Genomic DNA, 26,502 nt, shown 5'->3' on the forward strand with positions numbered 1-26,502 from the left:
TCACGGACTTGACTAATCGTCCATGCTCCGTTAACCCTGACCGAGAAAGACAGTGGAAGTCAGTGGGTAGTCAAGATTTCGTTTGTTGTTCGTTGATTTTCGTGGCAACAAGAAAACATTTTGGTTAAATAAATCTGTGTCCCACATTTGGGGGAACAGGAAATCACAGCTCGCTGCTGCGAACATTTGCCCGATACTGTACATCCTCTGGGCCTCTGCTGTCATTGCTGTCAGTGTATTAAAGTCTTTGTTGTCTTTCTGCAGGAAGGAAACATCTGTCTATGTATCTTTTTCCAAGAGGAAGCTAACGGCTGCTTTCATGTGAAGTTCGCTCTTGGATGTGGAAAGCTGAAGTCTCAGCAGGCACACAAGACGCATCAACAGGAGGGAACAGGATGACTCCTTCCTCCTGCCTTAAAACCTGCTGTCATGCCAAACAGCTGTGCCCGTTCGGAGCCAAACAATCAGCTGCACGCTTTGTTGGGTACGTTAGATAAACCTGTGTACCCCTTTCTCTGGAGCAGGCTATTTTCCTCCCTGATAACGTCGCTGTAAGCTCCGCATTTCCCTTACGGATTGATCCCTATAACAGATGTAATCTTGTGTGTGATCTTTTACCGCAGCAGCAAAAAAAAATGTGCAACATTTCACGCATGGGATGTGATTCACTGTGACTTCTACAAGTCGTCAAAGGGGCTTCTGTTCCCTAAAGTCAATTCATATGAACACTTGCAATCAGGATGAGCTTTTCATCCAGAAATAACACCGCAAGAAAGACGTGGGCAGTTCATAGTAAACAACTTTATCAATATTAAAGCATGAGACAGGTTCGCTACAAGCAGATGAGGATATTTCGACTAAAGCTACAGCGTTACAAGAACAATAAACATGAATGTACATTGCATGAAATCTGCGTTGATTTTATTTTCAGGTTTGGTATTTATTCTCAGTGTGAGACCATTTCTGCCAAAGTGATGAAAAAGTATTACCGTGGCCTCTTAAAAGAAAGAGTTCGAAAAAAAAGAAGATGTAAAACCATTTCATAATCTTGCGTCAGCTGATGCAGTTTCAATGTAGATCTCTCCTTGTTTGGAGACACTAACACACGTTTGTCATTATTGTGAAGGTAAAAAAAAATCTCTTTATTTTGTTTCTTATTATTCTGAGATATGAACAGTATTTTTAGAAACTGCCTCTTATTTTGAGGAATGTTTCTCATTATGTCGAGAAACAAATCTCCTTTTTTGAGAAAATGGTTATTTAAGCATTTTTTGGATTATTTTGAGGCACCAAGTAATTATGTGATATATTTTTTTCCCCCCATAACACTGACAGAAATTGTGTTCCACAGTTGTCAGCCGAACATTTGGATAGCTGCTGCTATCATAACCAGTGAATGGATGACGTTATTAACGCTTCTTCTCGGGCATCAAATTGGAAACAGAATGTCCTAATGTGTTGTCTAAACACCTTTATATAATATTTCTGCTCTATATCCATCTGGAGTGTTTCTCAATGCAAAAGAGGTGCAGATTTTGGCTGTTCTCCTGCAGTTCCAGTAAGATTTGATAATCAAATTTGTATGTAATGTTTATTTTTTTTCTCCTTCTACCATCATCGTGTGGCATTAACTCTGGTTTGGCCCCAGCTGGAGTTGCCAAGGCCGGCTGTGATTATCCTCATCTGGCTCCATGTTTGCGCCGTATCGGCCCCCTTTTTTTGGCATTTGATCCTTTTAACACAGACATCAGAATCAGAAGTCACGGTCCCAACCAGAAAACTCTTCTTCTGCCTTCGTCTGGTCAAGAGGGAAACGATCAAAGTTGATGTAGCAGGGGCCCTGAAGTGAGACAAAGTAGAGCCAGGTAAGTGATTTAACATTAATTAATTTAGTCTGTTTTAATTCTTTAAAGGTACAAAACCTGCAAAAGTTTGAATGTTCTGAAAGTTCATTTTATTTGATGAGATATTCCTGTGAACCATAGTCTCAAATTCCCTATAATTAAATATTTAACCTGCACATTTAATGAATATTTATGCAATTTTGAAATATACCAGAGATTTCAATAGACGCATCTCTACGTGTGATATGAAAAACGTTTGACTTGCCTTGCGGATGAGTCGCACCGTAGGAGCATCCAGCTGACACATACGCAGCTTGTGCCAGTTCATGCTGCTGAACCACCTGAGGGGAAGAGAGGAGGGAAGCTTAAGGTCAAACTGTCTAGCGTGAGAAATAGCAAACACTGCTACTCTGTTAACTGACAATAAAAAAACACGACCACTTACAAATGTGTCTGTAACAGACCATGTACATTGTGGAAGACATGTTGCCATGGTTACCTGTGGTGCCGGACATCTTTGATTCCATTCTTGGTGTTTCCTAACCTCTGGCCCGGCCGAGGTCTGCAAAGGCAGCATCATTCAGACACAGTTCAGTCTTTCAATCATAATGAGCTTCTATTTCTCAGGCTTTGATTCACAGACACGTTCAATTAGTTTAATAAGTTTAGCCCCCTGAGTGGTTCACTACGGAGACGTGCTGTTGTAATATATGCAGAACCTCATGTCGTTTCACATTGATGGTCACGGGTGTGTGAGTTACCCCTGCCCTCTGCTCTAATGCAGTGATTCTCAACTGGGGGTCCGTGGACCCCCTAGTGGTCCACGGTATAATTGCAAGGAGAAAATAAAATCCTTTAAAAAAGAACATATGACATTTATAGAAATAGGATTTTTTACCCAAATGTGACTGAGACCTTTATCTACCTAAACTACAGAGGGTAACAGGATCTTTCCCTCTAATTACATCTGTTTCACAAGTGTAATTTACCGTATTTTATTAAGAGCTCTCACTCCCGGGTTGCATTGTTCAAATTACTGCACGACACAGTTAATGCACACTTAACACAATCTGCATCCATTTCAAATTTTGAGGCCCCTACTGTTTCAGTGGTTGTGCACCACTGATTTCTTAATAATGGTCTTATTGTGAAACATGTGCCGGGCGGTGTTGTGGGAAACTCATTGACGTGCATGTTCAGGTTGAAGATTTTTTTGCTTGGCAGAATTTTAACTGGCCATGGACTGTGTTTTTGGAAGTGTTCTAGCACAGTGGTTCCCAAACTTTATTTAACTTTTTTCCTTAGAGCCCCCCTACTTGTATCTAAGAAAAGCATCTCAACCAAGTTTCCCAAGACCCACCCTACTTCTGATTGGCTAGTGATGTTAGTTTGGAGAGGAAAAGCTGCGTCACTCTCATTCCATTGGTAAACAAACTCAATTGACTGCTCCAACTGGACAATATCCCGCATCAACAAGTTTTTTTTTTTTCTAAAGATTGAATGTTTTTTATTTTTAATCGAACGCTACACGCCGGAGATCTGACTTGGAATCCTTTAAGCCCTGCGTCGTACATGTAGGGAGACACACGCAACTCTGGTTAAAAACTGGTGAAACAGGTGAAAACCGATGGTGAGCGTAGATCAGACAAGTTTTGGCGCTCCCCCTGTGATCTCTGGTGTTTTTGATGTTACTGAGGCAGCGTTGCCTGAGGCCCTGAAGATCATGCAATATTCGTTTCCAACCTTCTGTAGAGAGATACCTCTGGATTCTCTGGAAGTTTTTGACCGTATACTGCACCCTATTCACAATATCACATTGAGAAACATTATTCTTTAGCTGCAGCTACACAGTAGTTTCGCAGAGCAGTGCACTCCTTTGCTTCTTTGCTTCTGAAGACACTCTCTGGGATTACCCGTTGCCAACGAACATACTTGGCTGTGAAATTTTCTACCGGATGTTTTCTGGCATCTTTTCAAGTCTTTTGTTGCCCCTGTACCAATTGTTCTTGTGTTTTGCTGTTTCAAAAAACAATGTCTCAGTCTCTGCTTTTTTTGTTTTTGTTGCCTTTGTATTCAATTAACTATTAGATTTGAATGATTTAGACGTTTACACATGATGATTCCCCCAGCTCTTTCAGGCAACACGCTGAGAGCGTATTGGTGCAACTTCGAGATTAAAAGAAAAGAGAAATCGTAATAATAATAAAAAAGTGGACTTTTCTTTTTACCTGCATAGTTTACTGATGATGGATTTGGATGCCTCACTCATGTATGGTGGGTACTTGAGCACCCCGTCCAGAATTTTGGAATAAATTTTCTGGGGCTCTGAGCTTGAAAAGGGAGGGCTGAAAAACAAGGACAAGAAAGTGTAGGTACTCAAGTCATAGCCAACTCAGAAGTCAAGCAGTCAGTCAACATGTCACTGAGCGCCTTCAGATACTTCCCTGCTGCCATCTGCTGGCTAACATTAGTATTAGTATTAGTAATAGTATAAGTATTACCTTCCCACTAGCAGTTCAAAGATCAGGATGCCAAGGGACCAGAAATCAACTGCAAAGTCATGCCCCTGGTTCTTGATGATTTCCGGGGCCATGTACTCAGGGGTGCCAACAAAAGAGTAGGTCTTCTCACCACGCACCAACTCCTTGGCAAAGCCAAAGTCAACCTACACAAAGATTGACACCCGCACAACCACACGTAAGTTGCCATGTTCTCATTTGGGCAGAAATGAGCAAGCACCTCTTCACATAAGAACTCACCAGTTTGACGTAGCCCTTCACATCCAGCATCAGGTTCTCGGGCTTCAGGTCTCTGTACATGATGTTCTTCTTGTGGAGGTAGGCGTAGGCCTCCACCACGCAGGCGGTGCAGAACACAGCGATAGTCTCATCGAAACGCCCGCTAACAACAACAACAACAAAAGAGACACACAAGGTCTGAACTATTGCTACAGCCCGCCGCAACATCCTGCTAGAACCAAATAAAACATAGAAACTTTTTTCCTCACACTTCTTTGAGTTTGGTCCAGATCTCCCCTCCGCTGCAGAACTCCATGACCATGTAGATGTAGCGCGAGTCTTTGAAGGCTGCATGAAGCCTGGAGGAAACGGTGAGAGCAGCAAAGACTTTCACGCTTCTCTGTGCGTTCACACGACACCCTCAAAAAAAAATCATTGAAAGGTGGCAGCGACTGTGATTTGCGGGGTACCTGACGATGAAGTCGCACTGGGTGGCTTTCAGGATCTTCTTCTCAAACAGCATGTGCTCCTCTTGTCTTTTGGCGACAATGTGCTTCTTACTGACTCGCTTCATGGCGTAATATTTCCCATGATTGATTGTGGTCATCTTAGAAAAACAAAAATAACGATCACTGGGAAATAATTTGTACTAAATATATATACTGACACAGGCTCTGTTATGGTTGAAAGGAGATTTGATTTTTTCGTGTTTTTTTGCGGGATTTTCCCAGAAAAGGAGATGGAGTAATATTTATATACATCGACCAGGCATAACATTATGATCACTGGCAGGAGAAGTGAATAACATTGACCATCTTGTGACAATTCTGTGTTCTGCTGGGAAACTTTTGGTTCTGGCTTTCATTCATGTGGATGTTACTCAGACATGTATGCAGCCTGACACAGGCTGCCACACACAACAGTTTAGGAACAACTCAAAAAAACATGAAAAACACCAACTAACAACCGTCAGAAGGACCATGTCCATTCTCTGATGAACCACAACTGAGCACAAGGGAGATCTACACAATATTAGGAAGGTGGTCATATTGTTATGCCTGATCGGTGTACAACAGGACTAAGGCCTTTTGAATTCCAGCAAATAGTGAAGCAGTAAAGACGCACAACTCACCAGCTCCACACGGCCAAATCCTCCAACTCCAAGAGTGACGGGATCCCCATGATAGCGACCCTCCTGATATAAAACAGGAACCAGATCCTTAAACCTCAGAGTGGAGCCGGGACTGAGAACGGTAGAGGACATTTTATCGGTAAGCATTTCATATTGATGAGCTCATTCGCATTATCTGTATACGATTGTGTTATACATTTTCGCGTGCTGCCGCTTACCTTGATTTGACCTCCGGAGCTTGTGCCTCCTGCATCACTTTGGAGCTGGAAGTGGGAAAAAAAAAGAGAAAAAAGTGAGCAGTAAATGTAAATGGAGCAGTGCATTTCATTTCCTCACCACACACGGTACTTACTCGTCAAACAGCTCCAGGTGCTCGACAGGAATCGTCTCTTCGAATACCCTGTGTTAAAGACATCGTTAGTCTACCTGTGCGTCGGTCGGCAAACACAGTAAAGGGCGATGGCACACAATTAAAAGACAGGAGGATCGTATTTCTCAAGGAACACCTGCCACTGCAGATCCTGACTATCATCTCCCTCTATTACAGTCACAATTCAGTGTCAAGTCAGACTTACTCCTTGTCAATGGCGAAGCAGGTAACAGGGCCGTCGGCTGTGCAGGTGGCAGTTCTCAAAACTTCGCTGCAACAAAAAAAAAAAGAAAAAGTGCAAAATCTAATGTTTAACCCTGTAATAAACCGTATGTCATTACTGTAAGTATGAATTTAGCAGAATGCGTCTATTTTTAGCCCTTAAATCATGTTCTGTGCAATAAGTAGTTAGGCTACAACAGGAATACAGCATATGCAGAGATACACAACACTGGCCACCCCTTAACAATCAAACAACAAGTCTGTCATCCCACCATCGATTAAATGTCCTATCCTAGTATTTGTGTCGACGCCCGCACTGATGAGTTACCAGCTTAACATTTATTTATTTGCGTTCCAACATTAATGTTCAAAGAAATGTCGAAGATTTTGTTATTATTTTAAGACACTTTAAGACATTTAGCTGGTCTGAAGATGACTGCAGCCAGTGGTGGTGTACAGTGCGGTGGATGTTGCACAAGAGCCTCAACAAATGTCCTCAGGCATGTGGTGTGTTTCTATGGTTACCGTATGAGGGCCTGTTCCCCGAAATGCTCCCCCTTCCCCATCCTGCGAATCTGCTTCTGGTGCCCGTTCACGTTCTTAGTTACCAAGACCTGGGGGAGGAGGAGGGAGACAAAGAAGAGACGGATAAATGCATTAACACCGCCTTTAAAGATGGGTCTGTGCACATATTTTACTATATTATATTTACGTCGTGCTATACCTCTCCTTTGAGGATGATATAGAATGAGTTTGCTTCTGCTCCCTCTCGAACTATAACTTCTTTGTCCTGGTACTTCACCTGGAGGACACGAAACAAAAAAATTACTACACAATTACAAGGGTGAATTTACACAGAGTTATCATGCATTTGAAATTTTCATCTGTAATGTATTCATCCGTTACATCTTGGCTTTCTTATAAAAAAAGGCAAGGCACGCACCTCCTCCATGGAGTCAATGATTTTAGACAACTGGATGTCATTCAGGTCCTTCAGAGTTCGAGACCTGTAAATTCACATTCAGCAACTGAGTTAGAAATAAGTTTTATGTGAAATAAAACACAGACTCATGGCGACATAGATGAATATACTGAGTTTCTCCTGAACTCACGTCTTCAGGAAGCCCATGAGCTGCTCCCGTTTCTTCTTGGACTTGTTGGCTATGATTGTCCTGTAGGTCTGTCGCTCCATGCACCACAGCTGCACCGCTGTATTTGCTGCAGTAAAAGACATAAAATCATAACCCAATTATAATGGAATGCAGTGGCTGAGCTCTGATCACTGAATAACACGTAATAAACCTTGCAGCATTTTAAAGGCGACAGTAATTTAGCTACTAAAAATTAGCAACAGCCAGCAGAACTATGGGGCTCAGGTAATTCACATAAATATGCTTCATGAATGAATGTTTCCTTTGTTTAAGGTGTCGCGTCTTTCATATTCTGATCGTATGTATCCTGTGGTGTGTGGTTATGGTATAACTGGTTTGAAGTGGAACTATTTTAGTTTCAATAGAAAATGTGCAACTTTTGAATTCAATTCTATTCAATTTAATCCATCCCAACAGAACCCAGCTGATATGGGGTGGTAGAGAGACAAAAGAAAGGTTGGCAAACTCATGAATTCATATAAGCATATGGTTAAAGCATACATGTAGGTTATATGCATGATACAAAGTAGAGTTTTATTACTAGATACTAGGCCATCCACGATATATGGGAGACTGATAATGGACTTTGGTAGAGCGGTACACACTGTGCTCACAAAGTTAAAAGCACGGGTGCTTCAAACTATATCAGTGTCAATAGTAATTATATTACAGGTGAGTTGGTCATGTCATAAAGAGGCTGGAGAAAAGGGATGAGTGTAAGTAATGAACACTGGGCGGAAACATGTATGAAAAGTAGTTTCTGTGATGACATAATCTTGAGCGTCTCCTTTGAGATAATTGAGTAATATGTGCCTCCCAAACAGTACAGATATAAGACCTTAAATCACCACAAAAATCATGTAATGGAGGTGGAACTACATCCCTGTATCTATGTCTAACCTTTCACTGTTGCTGTCCGTTTACAGTTGTACAGAATGGCCAACTCCCCGAAAACATCTCCTTTGTTTAGAGTTCGGAGGTTCCGTCCTGCTTGGGTGACGACGAGCTCTCCAGCTATGAGAAGAAACACTTACTGTTAAAAAAGAAATGTAATTTTTCCATAAAGGTTGACTTTTGTAATCATGGTATCTAAAACCAATCCACACCATTGTCCCTACCTGCTACTATGTACATGCTATCTCCTTCAGAGCCCTCTTTAATGACTTCCTCGCCAGGTTTGAAGTGAGATACCATTAAGAGATCCACCATCATGGCTATTTGCTCATCGTCGAGGCGGCTCAGGAAGTCGTTCTTCTGAATAGCTTTGACGATCAGACTCGTCTCGCTGGTGATGGAAAGAAAATTGTTGATGTAAGGTCACTGAATTCTAGGGGAGCGTCCAGGGAACATGCATAGCTGTAATGCTTTATTTAGGCGTTTGACGTGTTCAGAGGAGGCAATTAGTTTAACTTTGTGGCACAATAGTATGGAAAGACTCAGGATATCCTCTCATCAGCAGCATTGTCTACTAACCTGACAGTTTTCTTGACCCTGTTGCGTGTAATCTCCAGGTTCTCTGGAAGTGGTTCAGGGGCTATGACGGCCGCGCGGCTCTTCCTGACCTCCTCTTCAATCTCATTACCGCCCTGGGTGGGAAATTCTGGGACGAGAAAACAAACAAAACCAGAGGGTTAGAGAACTGTGTTAAAGATCACATGTACCGATGTACCACGGAGGTGTGTGGGTGAGTCACTGCCCCTCTGGCCCCATGTTGCCCTCTTACCCAGATCATGATATTGACTGTGCAGCTCTTGCAAAAGTTTTTCTTTCTCCTGCAGTCGTTGTTCTGTGGAGGCAAAAGCAGAGATGCATATTTCATGTAACAAAAAACAAAACAAAAACAAAAAAAACACAGTGAGCACATCATTACTGTAACTCTAACCATGCTCAATATTCCTCTCTGAACCTCTATTGCTGAAAATGTGACCAAGATATGCATTAACTTAAAAATAGTATAATAAATAATAATAAACAACCTCTGGCTTTCATTAGTGCTTTAAATAGCAATACATTTTTTTTTCATTTGGTGTCATGCTGATAACTCTATGGCAACAGGAAGTAAGGGTCTGTCTGACTTAATGTGCAACACTGATCTAGCTTTTTGTTAGATGTAACTCAAATTTTCTTATTTATCTATTGTTTTATATCACATTCACTGTTTATCTAACATTACTTTGAATATTTCAACTGCTAATAATCAGATTTTTAGATTGCATTTAGGTTGCATTTATTTATTTACTGTTGTGTGTCTTTGTCAACCCAACACACAATGTGACTCTAAAATCGTTCTATGCATCGAGAACAACTTTCAGATGTACATCAGCATGTATTATATTGTGCAATTATTCCTGTAATTTATTGCTGTAATCGGCACATAGAGTAAAGTCAGTGGTCTCATATAATAGGCCCCGTCAAGGTTTGTAAACAATGTGACTTTTTTTGATGGGCGGGACTTAACTGAATGCCAAATATCTCAAACACCGTTTCACTATTTCAATGGACAGTTTTGGCAAGAATGTATGAGGAAAACATATATTATGCATAGAATTAAACACAGAATATACTAATACACTCACTCCCTGATTTTAAAAAGTTGAGGGTACGGAAGCCCTGAAGGGTCATACATACATACATACATACATACATTTTATTCCACCTGTTTTCTCGTGATAACGAGATAATTTCCCCTGTTTTCTCGTTGTAACGAGATAGTTCATTTGCGTCTGCTCCTCTAACTCTGGAGAAAGTGGACACAAATAACCATCCCATAAGCCAAATACGTTTAGCATACATACGTTGGAATAAAATGTATGACCCTTTAGGGCTTCTGTAGATGGGACTACATTCACCCACCCCGACACTTTGATGGACGTTTTGACCAAAGGAGGACACAGAGGGGACGGAGTCTGGTCTGTCTTTTTCAAGAAAAGCCTCTCCAACAAAGATATTACAAGAAGTAAGTGTAAACACTGTGGAGGGTAGGAAATGCAAATTCTGCTTGGACACCCTGGAACATGCAAGTAACGTTGCGTTAGCTCGCGGTTAGCATTAGCATTAACGTATAACAAGAATCGACCAAATAAGCATTTACTTAACGTAATTTGAGTCCTGCTTTATTCTAACCCATAATGTTTTCCAGACTGAAACTGATAGTGGCTGGTATGTGATAAAACTTCATGTTAGTGTTTTTCACAGCAAGAGACATTTTCATGGTTGAAAGTGACAGTTCGCCTCAAGCTTCTTTCTGTTTGGCCTCCAGTTGACATCCTGACGTCACAGTGACGTAGGACATGAAAGGGTCTGTTGCATCTTTCCCTCACTCAACATGTTGTGTGTGTAGTTGCTCTTTGAGGTGACATTGCTGTACTCACCCAGGTCCTTATTTTGCCTCTGCAGCTCCTGGTTGATCAAACATTGCTTTTCCAGCTGCTGCTTCAGCTCCTCTATTTGCTTCTCCATGGCTACAGGAGCAAAATAAATAAATAAATAAATAAAAAATACACAATCCAGATATAGCCTACTACGGGACAAGATAGTAAGAAGAATAATGTGTCAGGTTTAAATTAAAATAAATTAAATTACAATACCAAACATGTGGATTTGAGTGAACGCTTGCATGTAAAGAAAAGGCCTAGATATGTAAACTGATATTTAAACTTCAGCTGTGCTGGTGCCTTATTCATGAGGACTCCACAGCCTGCACACAGCAGGAGTGCTGCTGAATAATGCAGACTAATGATGGACAGTCAACAGGGGGCCCTCTGAATACTGTCACACCCTGCCGGCTTCTGCTAAAGATCCATTACTGCTCCTATGACTGATAATGGAGAAAACATAACTTTCAGAGAAAGTAGCATAAAAGAAACCTTCATTTATATGTGTGGTGTTTTGCAGATGGTGGTCTTATTTTTATCTTACTGTTTCTGCTCAAGTGCTGCTGCAATAAGACAATTACAATACATTATCAACTCTGCTATGGCTTTATCCTCATTGTGTTTAACCGCATGCCTGATCCTATATCACTGATGTGTTTACGGAGGGTTTTGTTCCCTATTTGTGTTTCGCTCTCATTGGACAACTGTTTATGCCTCTGTTGACAGGCTAAACATTACAATCAATACAAACACTAGGCCAATGGTTACCCTGCCAATTCACTAAACACACACATTCGCTCCACTATAACCCAAGATGGATGAGCTGTTTGCCCGCGATCACTGTGCGCGTCACGTGACCCCAAGTTACTGCCACCTCACCCTGAACATTGGACGGCTCCGAGATTAGACGACATGTTAAAGTAAATCATAAAGTCACTAAGCAATATACCAACATGCCGAGAGGAGAATAAAAAAAAAGAGGCTCCTGTTCTACGAGAAGACGGTTCTTTTAATGTAAGTCTGCATGAAAGGTGACAAGGAGTTGGATAAGAAAACCCCTTTATAGCATTCCCAGCCACCAAAATTAGATTTTCTTTCTATTACAGCAGTGATTCGACATCCAAGGAGACGTGAATGCGATAAGGTAGTACGGAAAACAATGCAACTGCTATGCCAAGTGTCCATTATAAACCCTGCGTCGAGGGAAAGGCAAAGCTTAACAGTCGTTAAAAGTTTACAGGGGGCATTATTGTAACAAAAAAATGTGTCCCTACGAGTTGCAACTTACTGGGAAGTCAGGTTTACCTCGGGGGCGTTTTATTAACCCGTAACCGAAGCAAACACAGACGATGCTGTGGACAAACCCAATTGGTAAGCTTTCTAGGAACTCGCAGCTATAAAGAAAGGCGACTGGGTCAAGATTGCCGCGATGACCTTTGGTGCTCGCTGGTCAACATTTAATGAAGGGAGAAACTCCATGTGTTTGCCTGGGGGTACGACACAAAGCAGGTGCTGGTTGTGTATTCATTTATTTTGTCATTTATGTCTTGCAGCGGCTACAAAAGATATTAGAGACGTAAAAAAAAAAAAAAAAAGGCATAACTCGGAGAAGGAGAAATAATAGAGGTGTGCTTTGCAGCTGCACAAGGTGAAACATGATTCTAGCTGCCATTACACTCACACAGCCGGCACACTGTACACTTCGTACTGCTTCATCATTAATTCATGGCCATGTGTATCTACAGCTGAAATCTCATAAGGCGCACTGTAATAGAAACCTGGAGAGAACACGTGTTTAGACTGGTCTGTTTAAGATGGACCCTGTCCTTGTTATTATTATTATTGCTGTTTTGGTACTCCAACAGATCTGTAATGTTAATGGAATACCTGTAGACAAAAAAAAGCCTCACACACAAACACACCGAGTAACACAGTCATGACGGGGTGAGGTTTTTCTGGATTGCATGTCACACTCACCTGCAGGCGATGTGCGATCAGGAGAGAAGACGAGTCCCTGTCCAGCCTACACAGGCCGCATGGATCATAGGAGCCAAACAATCACGCCGGACCGCTCACGGTATCCACTCTGAGCTGTAGAGAAGTTTTCACTTGGAGCAGTTCCTGTGACCTGTTTGACCTGAGGACGGTCTACAGACCGGATACACCTGAGAGGACGCAGAACGCGCGATCTCTCTAGCATTACTACTTCTTCGTCTTATTTCCCCCCCCAGATGCACACTTCCTCAGCTTACATTGCTCTGTCTGCACTTCAGCTCTACTATTTTTACTCCTCTCCAGCTCTCTCCCCCTTCTGTCTCTCTCTCTATCTTTCCTCTTTCCTTCTTTTTCTGTATCTGTCAATCTCAGCAGCTCTACTAGAATCATTAACTATACCCCCAGGCCCCTCCCATCACACCAGGTAGAGGAGTACAGGAAGGAGGAGGAAGAGGAGGATGAACATGAGGGAAAGCAGAAGTGGAGGCTTTAATAGCCATGCTCGGTGTCATGTAGTGGCATTTTATTTATACAAAAAACAGAAATTACAGGGGAATAATATTTACAGTTTTAATAAGCGTACATACAGCGTGTCATTTCTGTGACATTAAGTGGTGATACATTATCGCACTGACCTAGATAACTCGTACAGGAGAAAGTAAAGTAATAAAAAAAGTCATTGTAAAACTTGATAGGAAGGGGAAGTAACGACAGCATGAGGATAAACTTCATATATTCTTTTAGATTTGTTTGCAAACTAATGAAAATCTTCTCCGCGTTTTGCATTCACTTAACATGTGGAGTCCGTAGGGAATCGTCACAACTCAGAGAAAGTCACAGATTACATCTGCCAGAGTCGGAAAGTGTCGAGGTTTCTGTTTTTTCCACGAGTTAATGTCACTGGATGTGTTTTTCCAGGCCGCGAATGAATCTAAATTAGGTTGGAGGGTTAACATTGCGACAAAAGGCGTGGGCCTTTATTGTTCGCAGTTAATTATTGATGTCTTCCTGGTTAATCAACGACATTAATGACCAGAGGGAAGTGGCTGACGGGCAGTGTGCCTGTGTTGTGACACTTTTCCATGTAAACCAATACGACGTGATATCTGTTAATGAAAACAAACACAACACGTCACAGTTGAGTTCTGACTAAGATCGTAAAAAGGCCTCTCTCAAATGGTCGCGCAAGAGTAACACATTCCTGGAACACCATACAACAGAAACTGTGACAACTACTAACTTTAAAAAAAAACAAAACAAAAACAAATATCGGTTAAAAATAAATCAGACGTACTCATATAGCGTCAATACTGTTATTAAACTGATGCCCATTCTCGGGTTCTCGGTTCATGTTTTTGTGGGTCAAAATGTTTTGTTATGATATTGCTTGTTTTAATATTGTCTGCCTATGTCTGGTTTTGTAATTGTCTGTTGTATGATTTGTAGTTGTGAGGTCCTAACCCAGGGGTCTTAAACGTTTTTCAGGCCAAGGCCCCAAACTGATGGAGAGTAGGGACCCTCTACCTACTATATGTGTTATATATTAAACTCGGCCTAGAGCCTTTTATAAATATACAGTATTACTATCATTTTGCATTTAATATTAAGATGGGAAATTTAAAAAAAAAATATATAAAAATGTCTAATCAAACAAAGATTTTGAGACCCCCTGTTGAAGACCTATGTCCTAAAGTCTACTGTGTTTGTGGTGTGTAAGTAGCTGCCTCAAGATTACGACTGAAATTTAGCATTTGTGCTCAATGCATCAGTGTTGATTAATGGGGATTATCCCAATTCAATAAATGCATTATATAAAGAAAGTACTAAGATATTCAAACCTTCCAGTCACTTCAGTAAAGTGAATATAAAAACAGCAGCTGAAATTAAGACCTGTATTCTTGGAATCCTTTAATTCAAGTGATTAAATAAAATACAAACAAACTGATGATACAACAACTAAAGACAAAAAAACACAACTCACAGATTAAACATACAGATTAAAGGCGAGTGAACGTGGTAAACATATTCAAACGGCAGATTAATTCACTAATTTAAATTAATGAAAAGATATATTTCTTTCTAAAATGTGATTTTAATGTGTGGCATTTTCAACTAATACAGAAAAAAAAAGCCTCTGAACGCAACTGGATAGTCCTACAACCAATTAGATCCATTTAACCGGTAAATACATCAGCCCAATTTTCCTCACAAAAATGTTGTGGTCAGGGGAAGTTCGGCTGACTAACAGGCTAAGCGTTCTACAAAAAAGAATAATAATAATACTAATAATAATAAAAAATAAAAATAAATAATTGGCAGCTTTAGTGGTCATAATCCTAATATCTTCATGTTCCTGAAAGATCTTGAGTTCCCGTTAAGAGTCAAGTAAAGCAGTGAACTTGTGTGTGTATTAACTTCATAAATACATTGGTGTGAGCACAATCAAGCGAGGTGTGTGGCATTACAAACATAACATCTGTATATTCGCAAGTGGTCTTAAAATGACATTCAGTACACTGACCTCGTCTTTGTAAAACAAAGAGTTATTAACTTCAAGAAAAAATTCCTGCAAACACATTAAATAATTGTCACATGACTGAAAGACCAAAGGCAGCTAAAATCTTGACAAAATTAAACTTCGTCTATTCAATTAACAATATGCACCAATGACAAACAAAAGACACATCATATGTGAATTAAATAATAATAATAAGAAGAATATCTCACTTTTTTTTTTTTTTTACACCTATGGCTCAGTTACTTCTGACAAACTGTTAAAAACCAAACTGTACTGCAGTACAAACGTTCACCTCACGGTAAACAAGTTTTCCAAAACTAAAGCACTAAATAGATAAATATCAAGAGGATATTTACAACACTTCATTTCTAGTTTTACATTCTATCCATTACTTCATTGAATAGCATCACTGAAAAGGAACTCCACACATGTTTGCATCGTGGTTCCAACACTGTACACCAGCACAGTTCTGTGTAGACTGGACGGAGTCTGACTGATGAAGAAAAAACATTTGATTGCAAGTAGTTCCCTTACCTTCATAATGTTCAAGTTAATTAAGTTAATTCTAAACTAATTCTAAACTTGTAAAATGCTCCAAAATTTTGTCGATATTTAAAAAAGCGGTTTCCACAGCTTGATTTTATTTTCTTTTTGTTTTGTTTTTTTGTTCCTTTTTCTCTTTAAAGCTAGTCTGGCTGCTTGTGGTTGTGAATCTGAGGTGACGAGGAGGTAGGTTAACAGAGTTGCACTCAAGTTGCGCTTTACTATACTGCTGGTCACCCAACTGCAAGCGTGACGAAGACACAACATTTCTGTGATAGTGTAACCGCATGCAGATCTAGGCAATGCATTCATGTGGACAGTTGCTAAGCTGCTTTAATGCTAGTGGCGTCATATTCTTCGCACCTGGCGGTTATTCACTCTGCTCATCTTCGTTGAGGCCACAGGCCTCCTTGATGTCTGTCGGGTTTTCGAAGACTGCTTCAACAAACTGGCCCAACAGGCGCTCCATGTAGCCCTCACCTCGCGGAAACAAACCCTGCAGGAAGGCGATGTGTCCGCCGTGGGCAGTCAACAGCAGTGCAACGTTTGGCAGACCCTGGACTATGGACACAGGGAAGGCTGCGAGAACAGAGAATACATTACACCATAGTCATATTTAACGTGAACGAATGTCTCATTACACAAAAATTTACATCATTTACACCATTTACATAATTTTTGTAGCCATGAAATATGTCAAATATTCAATATACCAAACTTCATCAACAATGATTAGCAAATTATAAAGGAACGAAAACATACTGAAAATTTCAACTGTGTCGCTACGTCTGTATAATCATTGAAACACTTCTTTGTCACATCATACCTGACCTCAGTAATCTGAAAGATGTTAATGTCTTCAAATTGGATTTCCATCCATAAACTGTACATAAAATATGTACACATAATATATCCAAAACATCTTCAAGTCAAGTCCAAGTCATTGTAATTACTCATATTCATTTAGTGTCTTGTGCGTAATGGTGATACTTACGAAACTTAAAAAATAAAAAAATAATTTAAAAAAAGTCAAACTTGATGCTTCAAACTGGGAGCCAACAAACCAAAGGGTCACAACATTGTGGCCATCTTTTATAGACAATCTAAGCTGAATCTATAGCAGTCCTCATTACACAGAGGCAGTGAAGGTACCGTCCCTCATGAAATCTGACATTTAACGTCACACTTATGTCTCAGCTAACGTACATTGAGGATCTGATGCACACACCGTCTGCCACACATGCAACTAAAAGCCCAAAACAATGTATTCACCTCTTTGCGGAGAGAAGGGATCATCAGTGGCGTTGAGACACAGGATAGGTACTGTTGTAGTGGGGAGTTTTTTGGCCGGGCTGGCGTCGCGATAATATTCTACACAAGACTTATAACCAAACAGCAGAGTCGTGAAGCGTTCGTCAAACTCGCGGACGGTCTGCGCCTAGAGCAGAGGTTGGAATTAGATGACAGTGCATGATGTAGGGAAATTAAAACTGTGTTCACACTTGGAGTGACAAATGTTATAGGATTCCCAAGTATGGACAGATTCAAAGTTGAAACACTGGCTAAGTGCTTCTCGACATTGTTGGAGGCTGATGAGTCATTATGTCACACCCATCACATAGTGACAGGTGTGTCAGGAATCAGCTTCATATTGACGTAAGTTTTACGTTATGATGAATAAGCATCACGACAAGTCATACCTTCAGGACGTGTTCAACATCCACCACTTTTTCCAGAATCTTCCTGTGCCTGTGAGAAACACATTGATTTTTGAACTGGTTCAACAAACACAATTTGGTCAAGTAAATTCAAGAACTTATGGAACCACGTGTGATCTGACCTGGTCACAGATCGACACAGGCCATTCGTTAGGTATTTGTTGAAGAGCAACCAGTTGAGAGGTTCTTCCAATGAGTCAGAGGACTTCATTGCATCCCAGGCGGTAGAGATGGTGATGCCTGCCACCAGCCCCGACTCTGTGCGCTTACGGCCCAGGTAGTTTAACAATATCATGCTGCAGAGTAGCAAAGAACCAGAAAAAGACGTCGGACAAGAAGGATACTTAAAGGAAACATAGAGAAAGAGAACAATAAACTTGGAAACGGCATGCGAGGGGAAACCCTGTACACCAACTCACCCTCCCATAGATACACCAGCACCAAGCACAGGAGCATGGGGGTAGAGCCCTTTGACATGGCAAACCACACGGTCAAGATCTGAGATACTGGCTGCACAGTAGGTGACCGGCGTCTTCGGTGAGCAGAGGGACAAAGGAGGACCATTACATGCAGTGCTAAAGTGCTGCTATAATATAGTGGATGTAATTACATACTAATACACGCTGTCAGAAACAACACCCAAACCTAACAAAGGCTTCTTTGACCCCATTGTGTTTTCTAATTGCCAAGTTTTTCCGGTGCATTTAAAAGAGAAACAAACAATGTGTTCCCTCCACTGAGGTTAATCTTACTTATCTTACTGTCGGTTACTCAAGCAGAACTAAATACTGCATTCGTCTGGGACTATTTTTGGCTGCAGGTGAAAACACGTAGTGTTCTAGGTACGCCGTGCAATGTTGGTCAAGAACATGGTGTACTCCAGGGACTCTCTCCCCACATGGATACAAAGGAATCATTTGGTTACAGTTACAATTACAGGTGATTACATAGGAATGAAAACCAAATTCTGAACACTATAACTGTTTTGGTTATTTGATCTCACTAAATCCTAAGACACTAGTCCTTAAAGAGACAGAAAAAAAATGATATGTAAAAGTGCACCTGATCAACTTTGAGAACGCTTCTCCTTCATTCATTCATTTACACTTTGAGAAATGGCTAATCAACTTAAATGAATGGCTCTAAAATGTGTTCAAAGTTTAGTGAAATGATGAGGATAGGAAAGTTTTAGAATGAAACTTGAATAATAGATTGCACTGACCAACAGCTCTTCTCCTCCAAGACCTCTGTTGTTAAAGACCACGCATCTAGGAAAACAAATATCTATGAAAACATCTTCAGCGACAACTGGACACATGCTTTCTGCTGACTTTAATTCAGACTTCTCTGTTTCTCTTTCAAGATAAATGATATAATGAACTAATTACTCATTAGAAAACTGTTTTGTCCAAAAAAAAAAAATGTAGGCGGAGCACAACTGACCTGTACCCGCGACGCGTGGCCTGGTGAATGGCATGAAGAACATAGGACTGCTGGCTGTTCCCTGTCAGGCCTGGGAGGATCAGCACCGTGGGCCGAGTGGACGACTCTGGGTAGGTAACACTGGCTCGATTGTCCACCCAATCCAGAGAGATCTGACCACCATCCACTGTACGGATCAGCTCACTAGGAGGTGAATGGAAAGAACAGGAAATTAGTATGTTAGCAAAACAAAATACACTTTTATTGCAGGTTTAGATCAAAGACTTATTTAAATTATTTCCTCAAGTAGTCCATTGAAAGTCAGGTCCCATTATGTGAAACCTGGTTTTTAGTGGAAACACATCCAGGTCAGATTAGACCTTCTGGCGGGCCACTCTAATCTGGCCCAGGACGTCTGTGCAAAGTGCAAAAATGACATTGAAGGCATTAACTGCAATTGATAACTATTGATAACTATTCCAAGGGTTCATTTTAGTGAGAGCTGTGGACATAACACAACACTGAGACTCAGAACTACACAGACATTGTACAATTTTCGTCTTAAGAAACGTCCGGTTGTTCATTACATGTTTAGTAATAGTGCAGTTGATAAAATTTAAACACTTACATAATGTTCTAATTTGCACTAAAACAAAACATTTGGAGTTGTCGTTATTTATATATTAATATGCTGTTGTGTTACTGATCCGGGCCCCTTGAGATCAAATTAGGCTGAATGTGGCCCATGGACTAAAATGAGTTTGACACCTATGCAGTAAAGCATAAAGTACATTTCCACTGTTCTCATTTAATAAATTCAACAATATAACCAAGCTATTCTAAAGTAGTATTGTCTTATTACATTCCCAGTGGGAGTAATTGACTTAGACTTAGACATAGACTTAGACTTAGACAGACTTTAATGATGCACGAGGGAATTTACTTTGTCACCAAAGCTTCATTGCAAATTGTTGCAAACAACTGTCGTTGCTGGATAAGGGTTTGCAAGCAAATGTTTCACAATAAAAGCGCTGTTAGGAAATTAATTCTTTCTACCTACTGAAACACTATTTAATCTGAAAGGGTTACAGGCTGAGTTTGTCGTACATTCAACAGGGCAAACACAGCACCTCAAAAGGTACTAAGATGTGCTAAAATATGACACACAGTACAATAGAAATGAAGCCCTGCCTGTAATACAAGCTTTCTTTAAATGTGAGTGTCACCTTGTGTAGTTTAGATAAATTAAGAACAAAAAGGACCAGAAAACACTCATGTATACATAAGATGACCAGCTGGAGAAGGAAAAGGAGTTTCTTCCTACTTGCGATAATTAACGGATGGTCTGGACTTGAGGAGGGCACAGACCAGGGTCTGAAGCCGGCCCCCCCAGCACCAGGGAGTGGGACTGAATGTCTCCGCTACAGCAGGACAGTGCTTGTGGAGGAATGCACTGAAGCCCTCGCCGCAAATAAGGGCTGGTGTCTGAAAACAGAGGAACAAAAATGAACACCTGTGACACAGGAATGTAAAACAAGATGGACAAGTCAGAGCTGTGGCAGATGAGAGAGTCGACAAGAGGTGGGTGTGGGTGCACGTTGGTAATTTTGTGGGACTAAGGTAACATATACTTACTGAGAAAATCTATCTCATAATAGATATTCAGATATTCTTTATCAAGTACTTACCTGTTTGTACAGCTGATGCAGCACTACGCCAGTCGTTAATATACTTGTGAAATCCTAGCCAAATTGTCTCATGGATTAAGTAAGTATTAGATGTAATAATGTAAATAAAATTATTTCTATACATTTTTATTACAGTTCATATTTTTACTTGTATGCAACATAAAAGTAAAACTAAGTAGAAAGTTTAGAATCTTAAGACACTGGGCTATATACTACGTCTGCATTCACTAAACCCACTCAAAAAGGGAAAATAAAAGAGAGAGAGATACAATTTAATAAAAACAAATATACTAAATAAATAAATGAATACATCTTATAATTAAATGTGGCAGGTGGTGCTGCTGGAAGGAGGAACGGTCTTTTGTCAACTCTCGGTTCAGGCCGGTGGAGTGAAACATTTGACACAAAACGAGAACAGCAATATCGGTTGGCTGAAGTCGTTTTGTGTTTTATATTGTTAAATGTGCGTGACAATTACTGTTTTGTGCGTTTTAGACCTATGTCCCTGCTGGCCTGAGAGCAGCTGATAGTCGGTAGGACATAATCTTCCGACATACTAGGTACAGGTGTAGTTTTTAATATCTAATCAGTGTGTATTTTAATTGCTGTAATAAAGCATTTTAAGATGAACATTTGATTCCATGCAGAGTATCGGAGGGCGAGGGGGTCATTTTCAGCCCCTGCAGTGGAGGTTTATTTTGGTTTACTTTGGGTTTTTTCCTTTACATAGTCCACCGCGGCGAGTGGGCCGGTAGCGGCTGCCCTTTGGGCAGACTAGTTTTCTTTTTTTCCCCTTTTCTTTTGTTTGTTTGTTTTTATTTGCCTTTCTGTACTTACCCTTGCCCGGTTAATGACAAATGTGAAGCTGGCTGTGAGGATGTTCATGGTGGGTCTATGATTTGTTTAATTATATTTGGGAATAAAATTGATTGATTGTCATTCCTTATGCTACCCTTGTCTGTAGTGGGTGTAAAATAAATAAATAAATGAATGAATACCATTAACTAATGTGTAAAATAACACAAGTTATTCTTTTATTACGTTTTTAAAAGTTAAAAGTCACACTAGGACATAATAGAAAGTAAAACTGAGAAATTAATTAAAAAAATATCTACATTGAAAGCAGTTACAATAGAGCTAAGAAAAATGAAATGAAATGAGATGAAAAATGAAAGAATAAATGTTGAAGGTGTTAGTGTACATGCATTATTGCGGAGAAGAACAATGTAAATAAAATGAGAAAAAAAATAAAAAAATAAATAAAAAAGGTGGAATGCTGAGCAGAAAGGCTAAATAAAGTGAGATGAGAGGGTTAATTAAAAGAGTGTGCTACAAGCAGAGAGAGTGTTGGAGTCATTACCCATAACCTTGACTGACCTGACACTTGCGGCCCCACAGATAGTAAAGAGCAGCCGAGAGGGAGCAGATGAGCACCGTGTAAGGTCTGGACACACACTCCCAGTATGTTCTCCACAGCTCCACATACGTTAAAAACATCGCGCTAATTTATCTATCTTACAGCCGAGCGCTAACCTGGTAGCCGACGGTACGCGGACGACTTATACCGGCACACTGAAGTGATAGAAAGACGTGAATTAGTTTACCCGACAACCCGCCTTCATCACCAACAGCTAACTTTCAAGACGTCTTACGACCCATCGACTTCCACGCTGGTGGTCAGAGGCCGGTATCCACCTGTCGGCTTTAAGTCACCGGTGTTTTATCCAGGAGCATCGCGTCCAGGACCTTTCCGCTTCCTGGTTGACGGATGCTTATTGTTCACTACAAATATGGAGGCTCACAGCTACGCATGCGCACGACTCTTCCTTTATGCTTATAAACTTGCTTACAGCTTAAAGTGCGCATTAGCGCCATATTTCGCATAGTGGCTCCCGCTTGAAACTGCATGTATGAACAGCTTAATTCACAAGCTGTTCACATACATTACATGTTACTTGAAGAGTCTTACAACTGTTTGAAATTGTTGTACATTGTTGTTATTTTGTTTTTGCGCATGTATTATTGGCGTCACACATTATGCTGCGATAACAGGACGCACCGTTGTACAAGCAGTTGTTACTGTTATTGTCTGATGGAAGAAAGGTGAAAAGCTGTATATACACAGGAAAGGTAGGCTCAAAAGTTCTAATAATGCTATAATGCTATAAATAGTCAGTTATCAGGTACTTGCCAATTCTTTTTACAGAGCAGGGCATAAATGTATAGTGTTAAACTCAATTTGAGATGTTGGTTGTTATTGTTTTATTGTTAAATAGTTTTTTTTTCTTTGTAAAATATTTCATGCGTTTTGACTCTTTTATGTGATTTATTTGTTCTCATGTCTGTTTACAGCACTTTGGCCAACTGTGTTGTTTTTAACAACTCTTGAATAAAGCTGAGTCAATATTGTAAGGTAAATATATTCATTAATAATTAATCATTAGTAACAAATGCTTATGCAAAATAACATTTATACAACAGCACCCCCTATTGTCATATGTGAACATTTTGACGTTATATATCGTTAGCCTAATAGCATTATTGCATTCTGACGTACTGTTACGATATCAATAAAAATATAATGGACTTGCTAATGGACTGTTCTTGTTAACATTCAAATATGGATTAGGCAATTATGCTATTAGGCTAACGATATACAAAAATACAGCCTGATTTTGAAAACATCTTTACCTTGTTAAATAAGCTAATGAAGCTGTCGATATAATGAATAATTAGCTTGAAACAAAGAAACTTGGAGATCAGCATGATTTATTTAGAACAGTGGTCAACACAATGATATGTTTTCTGTCCACTTCATTAAATCTTGGCGTATTTTCCTTTAAGTGGGGACTTGGAGTGAAGGCTGCAAAATTTAATTGTTGATTAATTGCGTGCAGCAAGGATTCATTTTATCTAGTTGAGTGGGATCCCTGCAACCACCTCTGACTCGATGCCACACTCATTGCTTCCACGCTTGATCTTGAAGAAGCCTGAAATTGGAAGACAAAAGAGGCAGGTGGACAACGTTACCATATATTAAGTAGCCAAATGAGCATAAACACCACTTAAAGTTGGTCTGTTCTGTGCATTCGACACAGAATATGTGACCTTAAAACTCCACATTCTCAACTCTTGACCTCTGGTTATGTCGTACCTTTGTCTCCCCAGTCACTGTTCCAGGAGTTTGCAACCAGCCAGTATGGCGTCCCGTTCTCCTCCCCCCAGCCCAGGATCTTGATGGCATGACCGCCCAGCATGGAACCCGTCACATGCTGATACACACCTGGTACATTGAGACAGGACTTGCTACATTAAACAGCACAGTTTTCTCTTATTTAACCCATTTACAGCAGATGTTTTAAAGCCTAAACTGAGACATTAGATTGGTCAGTTGCCAAAAACTTCAAACTTTATATGACTGAATGAACTGAATACTTATTTCAACATACACTAATACTTGGAAATAGGTCAGCACTAATGCAAAGTACGTGCCGTGACAATGTAAACAATGCAGGTATGTGTTTGCACATTTGTATAAGTAGAGGAGGGCTCTGAGTGAAAGTCTCACCGGTCTTATACAGCAGAAAATCCTCATAGACGGAGAAAGCCGCCTCCACAGGCCCGTTCTTGTACAGCTCGGTCATGATCTGCTCCTGCTTGGACGGCACGTTGTAGGTGTGTTTGCCTGAGGAGGAGGGGGAAAAAAATCAGCAATAGAAACAAGGCGAGCGGAGACGGAAAAGCCGCTTTGCGCGTCCATACGTACCCAAGTGTTTGTCCTTCGGATACGACAGCGAGTATCCGTCAATGCACTGCAGCACGCACTTGGGGGTGTCCTGTTCTCCCTGACAAGGAGGACGAGTTCCATTCACGTGATGCTCACAGGGGGCGATGGTGTAGGGCCTGCAGCCTGGAAGAAACGGTCACCGCTGAGCCACCGGAGCGAAGCTGAAAGCTGCTCGAGTGTGTGATGAACTTACCGACTTTAGAGCCATACAAGCCGCCCGTCACAAGTCCTTTCTGTGCCCAGAAATCCCAAGCGGCGGAGGGGTAGCCACCGAAACAGCTACAGCAACACACATAGTGGATGCACAAACAACTCAGTAGCGTTTAAAAGGAAGTAATTTAAGGTTTCATTGGGAGAATGTTTCCAAAAGTTTTCCAAAGTATGGTATAGTTCACAAGTGACGTTCTTGTCTTATTCATATCCACCCATTTCAAAACCACATGTCCCCAGCTTTTAACAAAATAATGCTGCTTTCCTGTTCAAAGGTTTAGTCTCAAGGATAAAATGATAATACAAATGTGTATTTTTAAATAGCACTAGTTTAATATGGAGCAACTGTAGAAGGTAGGGGGTCCCTACTTTAATCTCTCCTTTAGTTTGGGGTCCTTGGCCTGATTTAATGGAACTCACCCCATCCCACACTCATCGCAGCAGGTGAGTAGATCTTCAGCGGAGATCTCCACTGAGACCTTACCACCAGTGTGGATGCATATCCTGTCCGATATAGCCTCAGCTGCCCCAAAGGCCTGTGCAAATCACACAAAGGACACGTTAATCTTTTGATTCACCTTTACAGAGTCTTGACTGTCTTTTTTTATTATTATTTATTTATTTGTCCTTCTTTAGTTTGTTTTACCCAGCAGGAACCACAGGAGCCCTGGTCTCTGATCTGTTTGATTGTGGGACAGTTGGGCCACTGCTGACGTGAGTCGAAGTTGTCTGGAAGATTTATGCCTTCGACGTCATGAGCCCTAAACCGCAGAGGATAGTCAATGTAATGATGCAGATAAGAAGAGCCTGCTGACTGTCACCTGGTTGAACATGTGAGCTGAACGCACACACACACACACAAACTTACACCTCTGGCAGCTTGGGTCCATTCAGTATGGTCCCACACAGTCCTTTCAGGTAGCTCACATCGACGTCATGGAAGTTCTTCGTGGCCTGGAGCAAAGGGAAAAGTTAAATTTAGGATTTTCTATCAGCACATATGGACGTGGTCCAAAAAGCAAGGAAGTTAACGGTCTCACAGTCCAGGTGGTGTTGGCCTTGTTGACGAAGCCGGCCATCTCTGAGGAGATGACAGAGTAGTGGCGGTATGCCGAGGTGACGGAGACCGCCACCGCCACACTGAGGAGGAACAGTGCACGCATCCTGCAAAACAGCCAGTGAGCACAGACCATGACGCATATGCACAGACACGCGCAGTAAAAACTCAAAAGAAGAAGTTTGTTTCATTTCACACGTCAATGAAAGTGCGATTCAAGGCAAAACTTAATAAGTTAAAAGAAGCTGCAATCCCACAGAGCAAGTTTATACCGCAGCTATACATAAGGGATCTGCTTTATTAGCAACTAACTTTTCATATTCCAGATCTGAAATCACATATATAATGTATGATGGTTACCATGTATAAATAAATAAAGAAGTGGAAAATTAGTCTCAACTAATCAAGAAGGTATTATTATTAGCAGTAGTTCTAATATCTGTTGATATCCAATCACTGTAACACATGTACTCCATCAGCATACATACAGACATTAAGTATTTCAAATGTTAAATACATTATAGCAGGAAGTCCTGACCTTTACCTGTGTTGCTGCTTCAGTAGACTCTCTTCTTTGGCTCACTTCTTTTCTTTCACTGAATCTTTCACTGGCTTTTGTTTTCTTCTTTTAAAGCCTGCGTTCATAGAATCACATGCCTGAGCAATAAATGTATCATCTCATGTGACCAACAAGGTGGACAGGTGCCCTACTTTATTTTAGTACTTCCCATGA

The 26,502-nt window shown here is 40.7% G+C and overlaps 3 protein-coding genes across 5 annotated transcripts; all 3 read right to left on the reverse strand.

The window, feature by feature from the left end:
- Window positions 1–786: 786 nt before the first annotated feature.
- On the reverse strand, window positions 787–14,570 carry prkg3 (protein kinase cGMP-dependent 3). Its single transcript, XM_047574316.1, has 22 exons — window positions 12,809–14,570; window positions 10,829–10,918; window positions 9,181–9,243; window positions 8,931–9,057; window positions 8,576–8,742; window positions 8,358–8,471; window positions 7,419–7,524; window positions 7,250–7,313; window positions 7,031–7,108; window positions 6,832–6,920; window positions 6,290–6,355; window positions 6,067–6,114; window positions 5,933–5,977; window positions 5,715–5,826; window positions 5,053–5,189; window positions 4,852–4,941; window positions 4,604–4,745; window positions 4,346–4,509; window positions 4,073–4,189; window positions 2,344–2,406; window positions 2,110–2,185; window positions 787–1,840 (listed from the first exon to the last, which is right to left on the reverse strand). Exons 2-22 carry the CDS (start codon window positions 10,914–10,916, stop codon window positions 1,754–1,756), a joined length of 2,043 nt encoding a protein of 680 aa, XP_047430272.1. The 5' UTR covers window positions 10,917–10,918; window positions 12,809–14,570; the 3' UTR covers window positions 787–1,753.
- Window positions 14,571–14,719: 149 nt separating this feature from the next.
- LOC124999411 (phospholipase ABHD3-like) lies at window positions 14,720–22,498 on the reverse strand. 2 transcript variants are annotated; one of them, XM_047574320.1, is made up of 9 exons: window positions 22,320–22,498; window positions 20,352–20,512; window positions 19,049–19,231; window positions 18,828–18,873; window positions 18,025–18,137; window positions 17,728–17,901; window positions 17,588–17,636; window positions 17,160–17,325; window positions 14,720–16,466 (listed from the first exon to the last, which is right to left on the reverse strand). In XM_047574320.1, exons 1-9 carry the CDS (start codon window positions 22,335–22,337, stop codon window positions 16,258–16,260), a joined length of 1,119 nt encoding a protein of 372 aa, XP_047430276.1. In that variant the 5' UTR covers window positions 22,338–22,498; the 3' UTR covers window positions 14,720–16,257. The 2 variants fall into 2 exon arrangements, with proteins under 2 accessions (XP_047430276.1, XP_047430275.1); XM_047574319.1 differs by having other exon boundaries at window positions 22,093–22,490.
- Window positions 22,499–23,467: 969 nt separating this feature from the next.
- LOC124999414 (cathepsin B-like) lies at window positions 23,468–26,447 on the reverse strand. 2 transcript variants are annotated; one of them, XM_047574322.1, is made up of 10 exons: window positions 26,314–26,447; window positions 25,753–25,876; window positions 25,581–25,666; window positions 25,359–25,473; window positions 25,133–25,248; window positions 24,696–24,781; window positions 24,482–24,625; window positions 24,284–24,400; window positions 23,870–23,998; window positions 23,468–23,705 (listed from the first exon to the last, which is right to left on the reverse strand). In XM_047574322.1, the coding sequence occupies exons 2-10, from the start codon at window positions 25,873–25,875 to the stop codon at window positions 23,629–23,631; spliced, it is 993 nt and encodes a 330-aa protein (XP_047430278.1). In that variant the 5' UTR covers window position 25,876; window positions 26,314–26,447; the 3' UTR covers window positions 23,468–23,628. The 2 variants fall into 2 exon arrangements, with proteins under 2 accessions (XP_047430278.1, XP_047430279.1); XM_047574323.1 differs by having other exon boundaries at window positions 26,308–26,436.
- Between the last annotated feature and the right edge of the window lie 55 nt (window positions 26,448–26,502).

Source organism: Mugil cephalus, chromosome 21 (genome assembly GCF_022458985.1).
Source record: "Mugil cephalus isolate CIBA_MC_2020 chromosome 21, CIBA_Mcephalus_1.1, whole genome shotgun sequence".
NCBI lineage: Eukaryota > Metazoa > Chordata > Actinopteri > Mugiliformes > Mugilidae > Mugil > Mugil cephalus.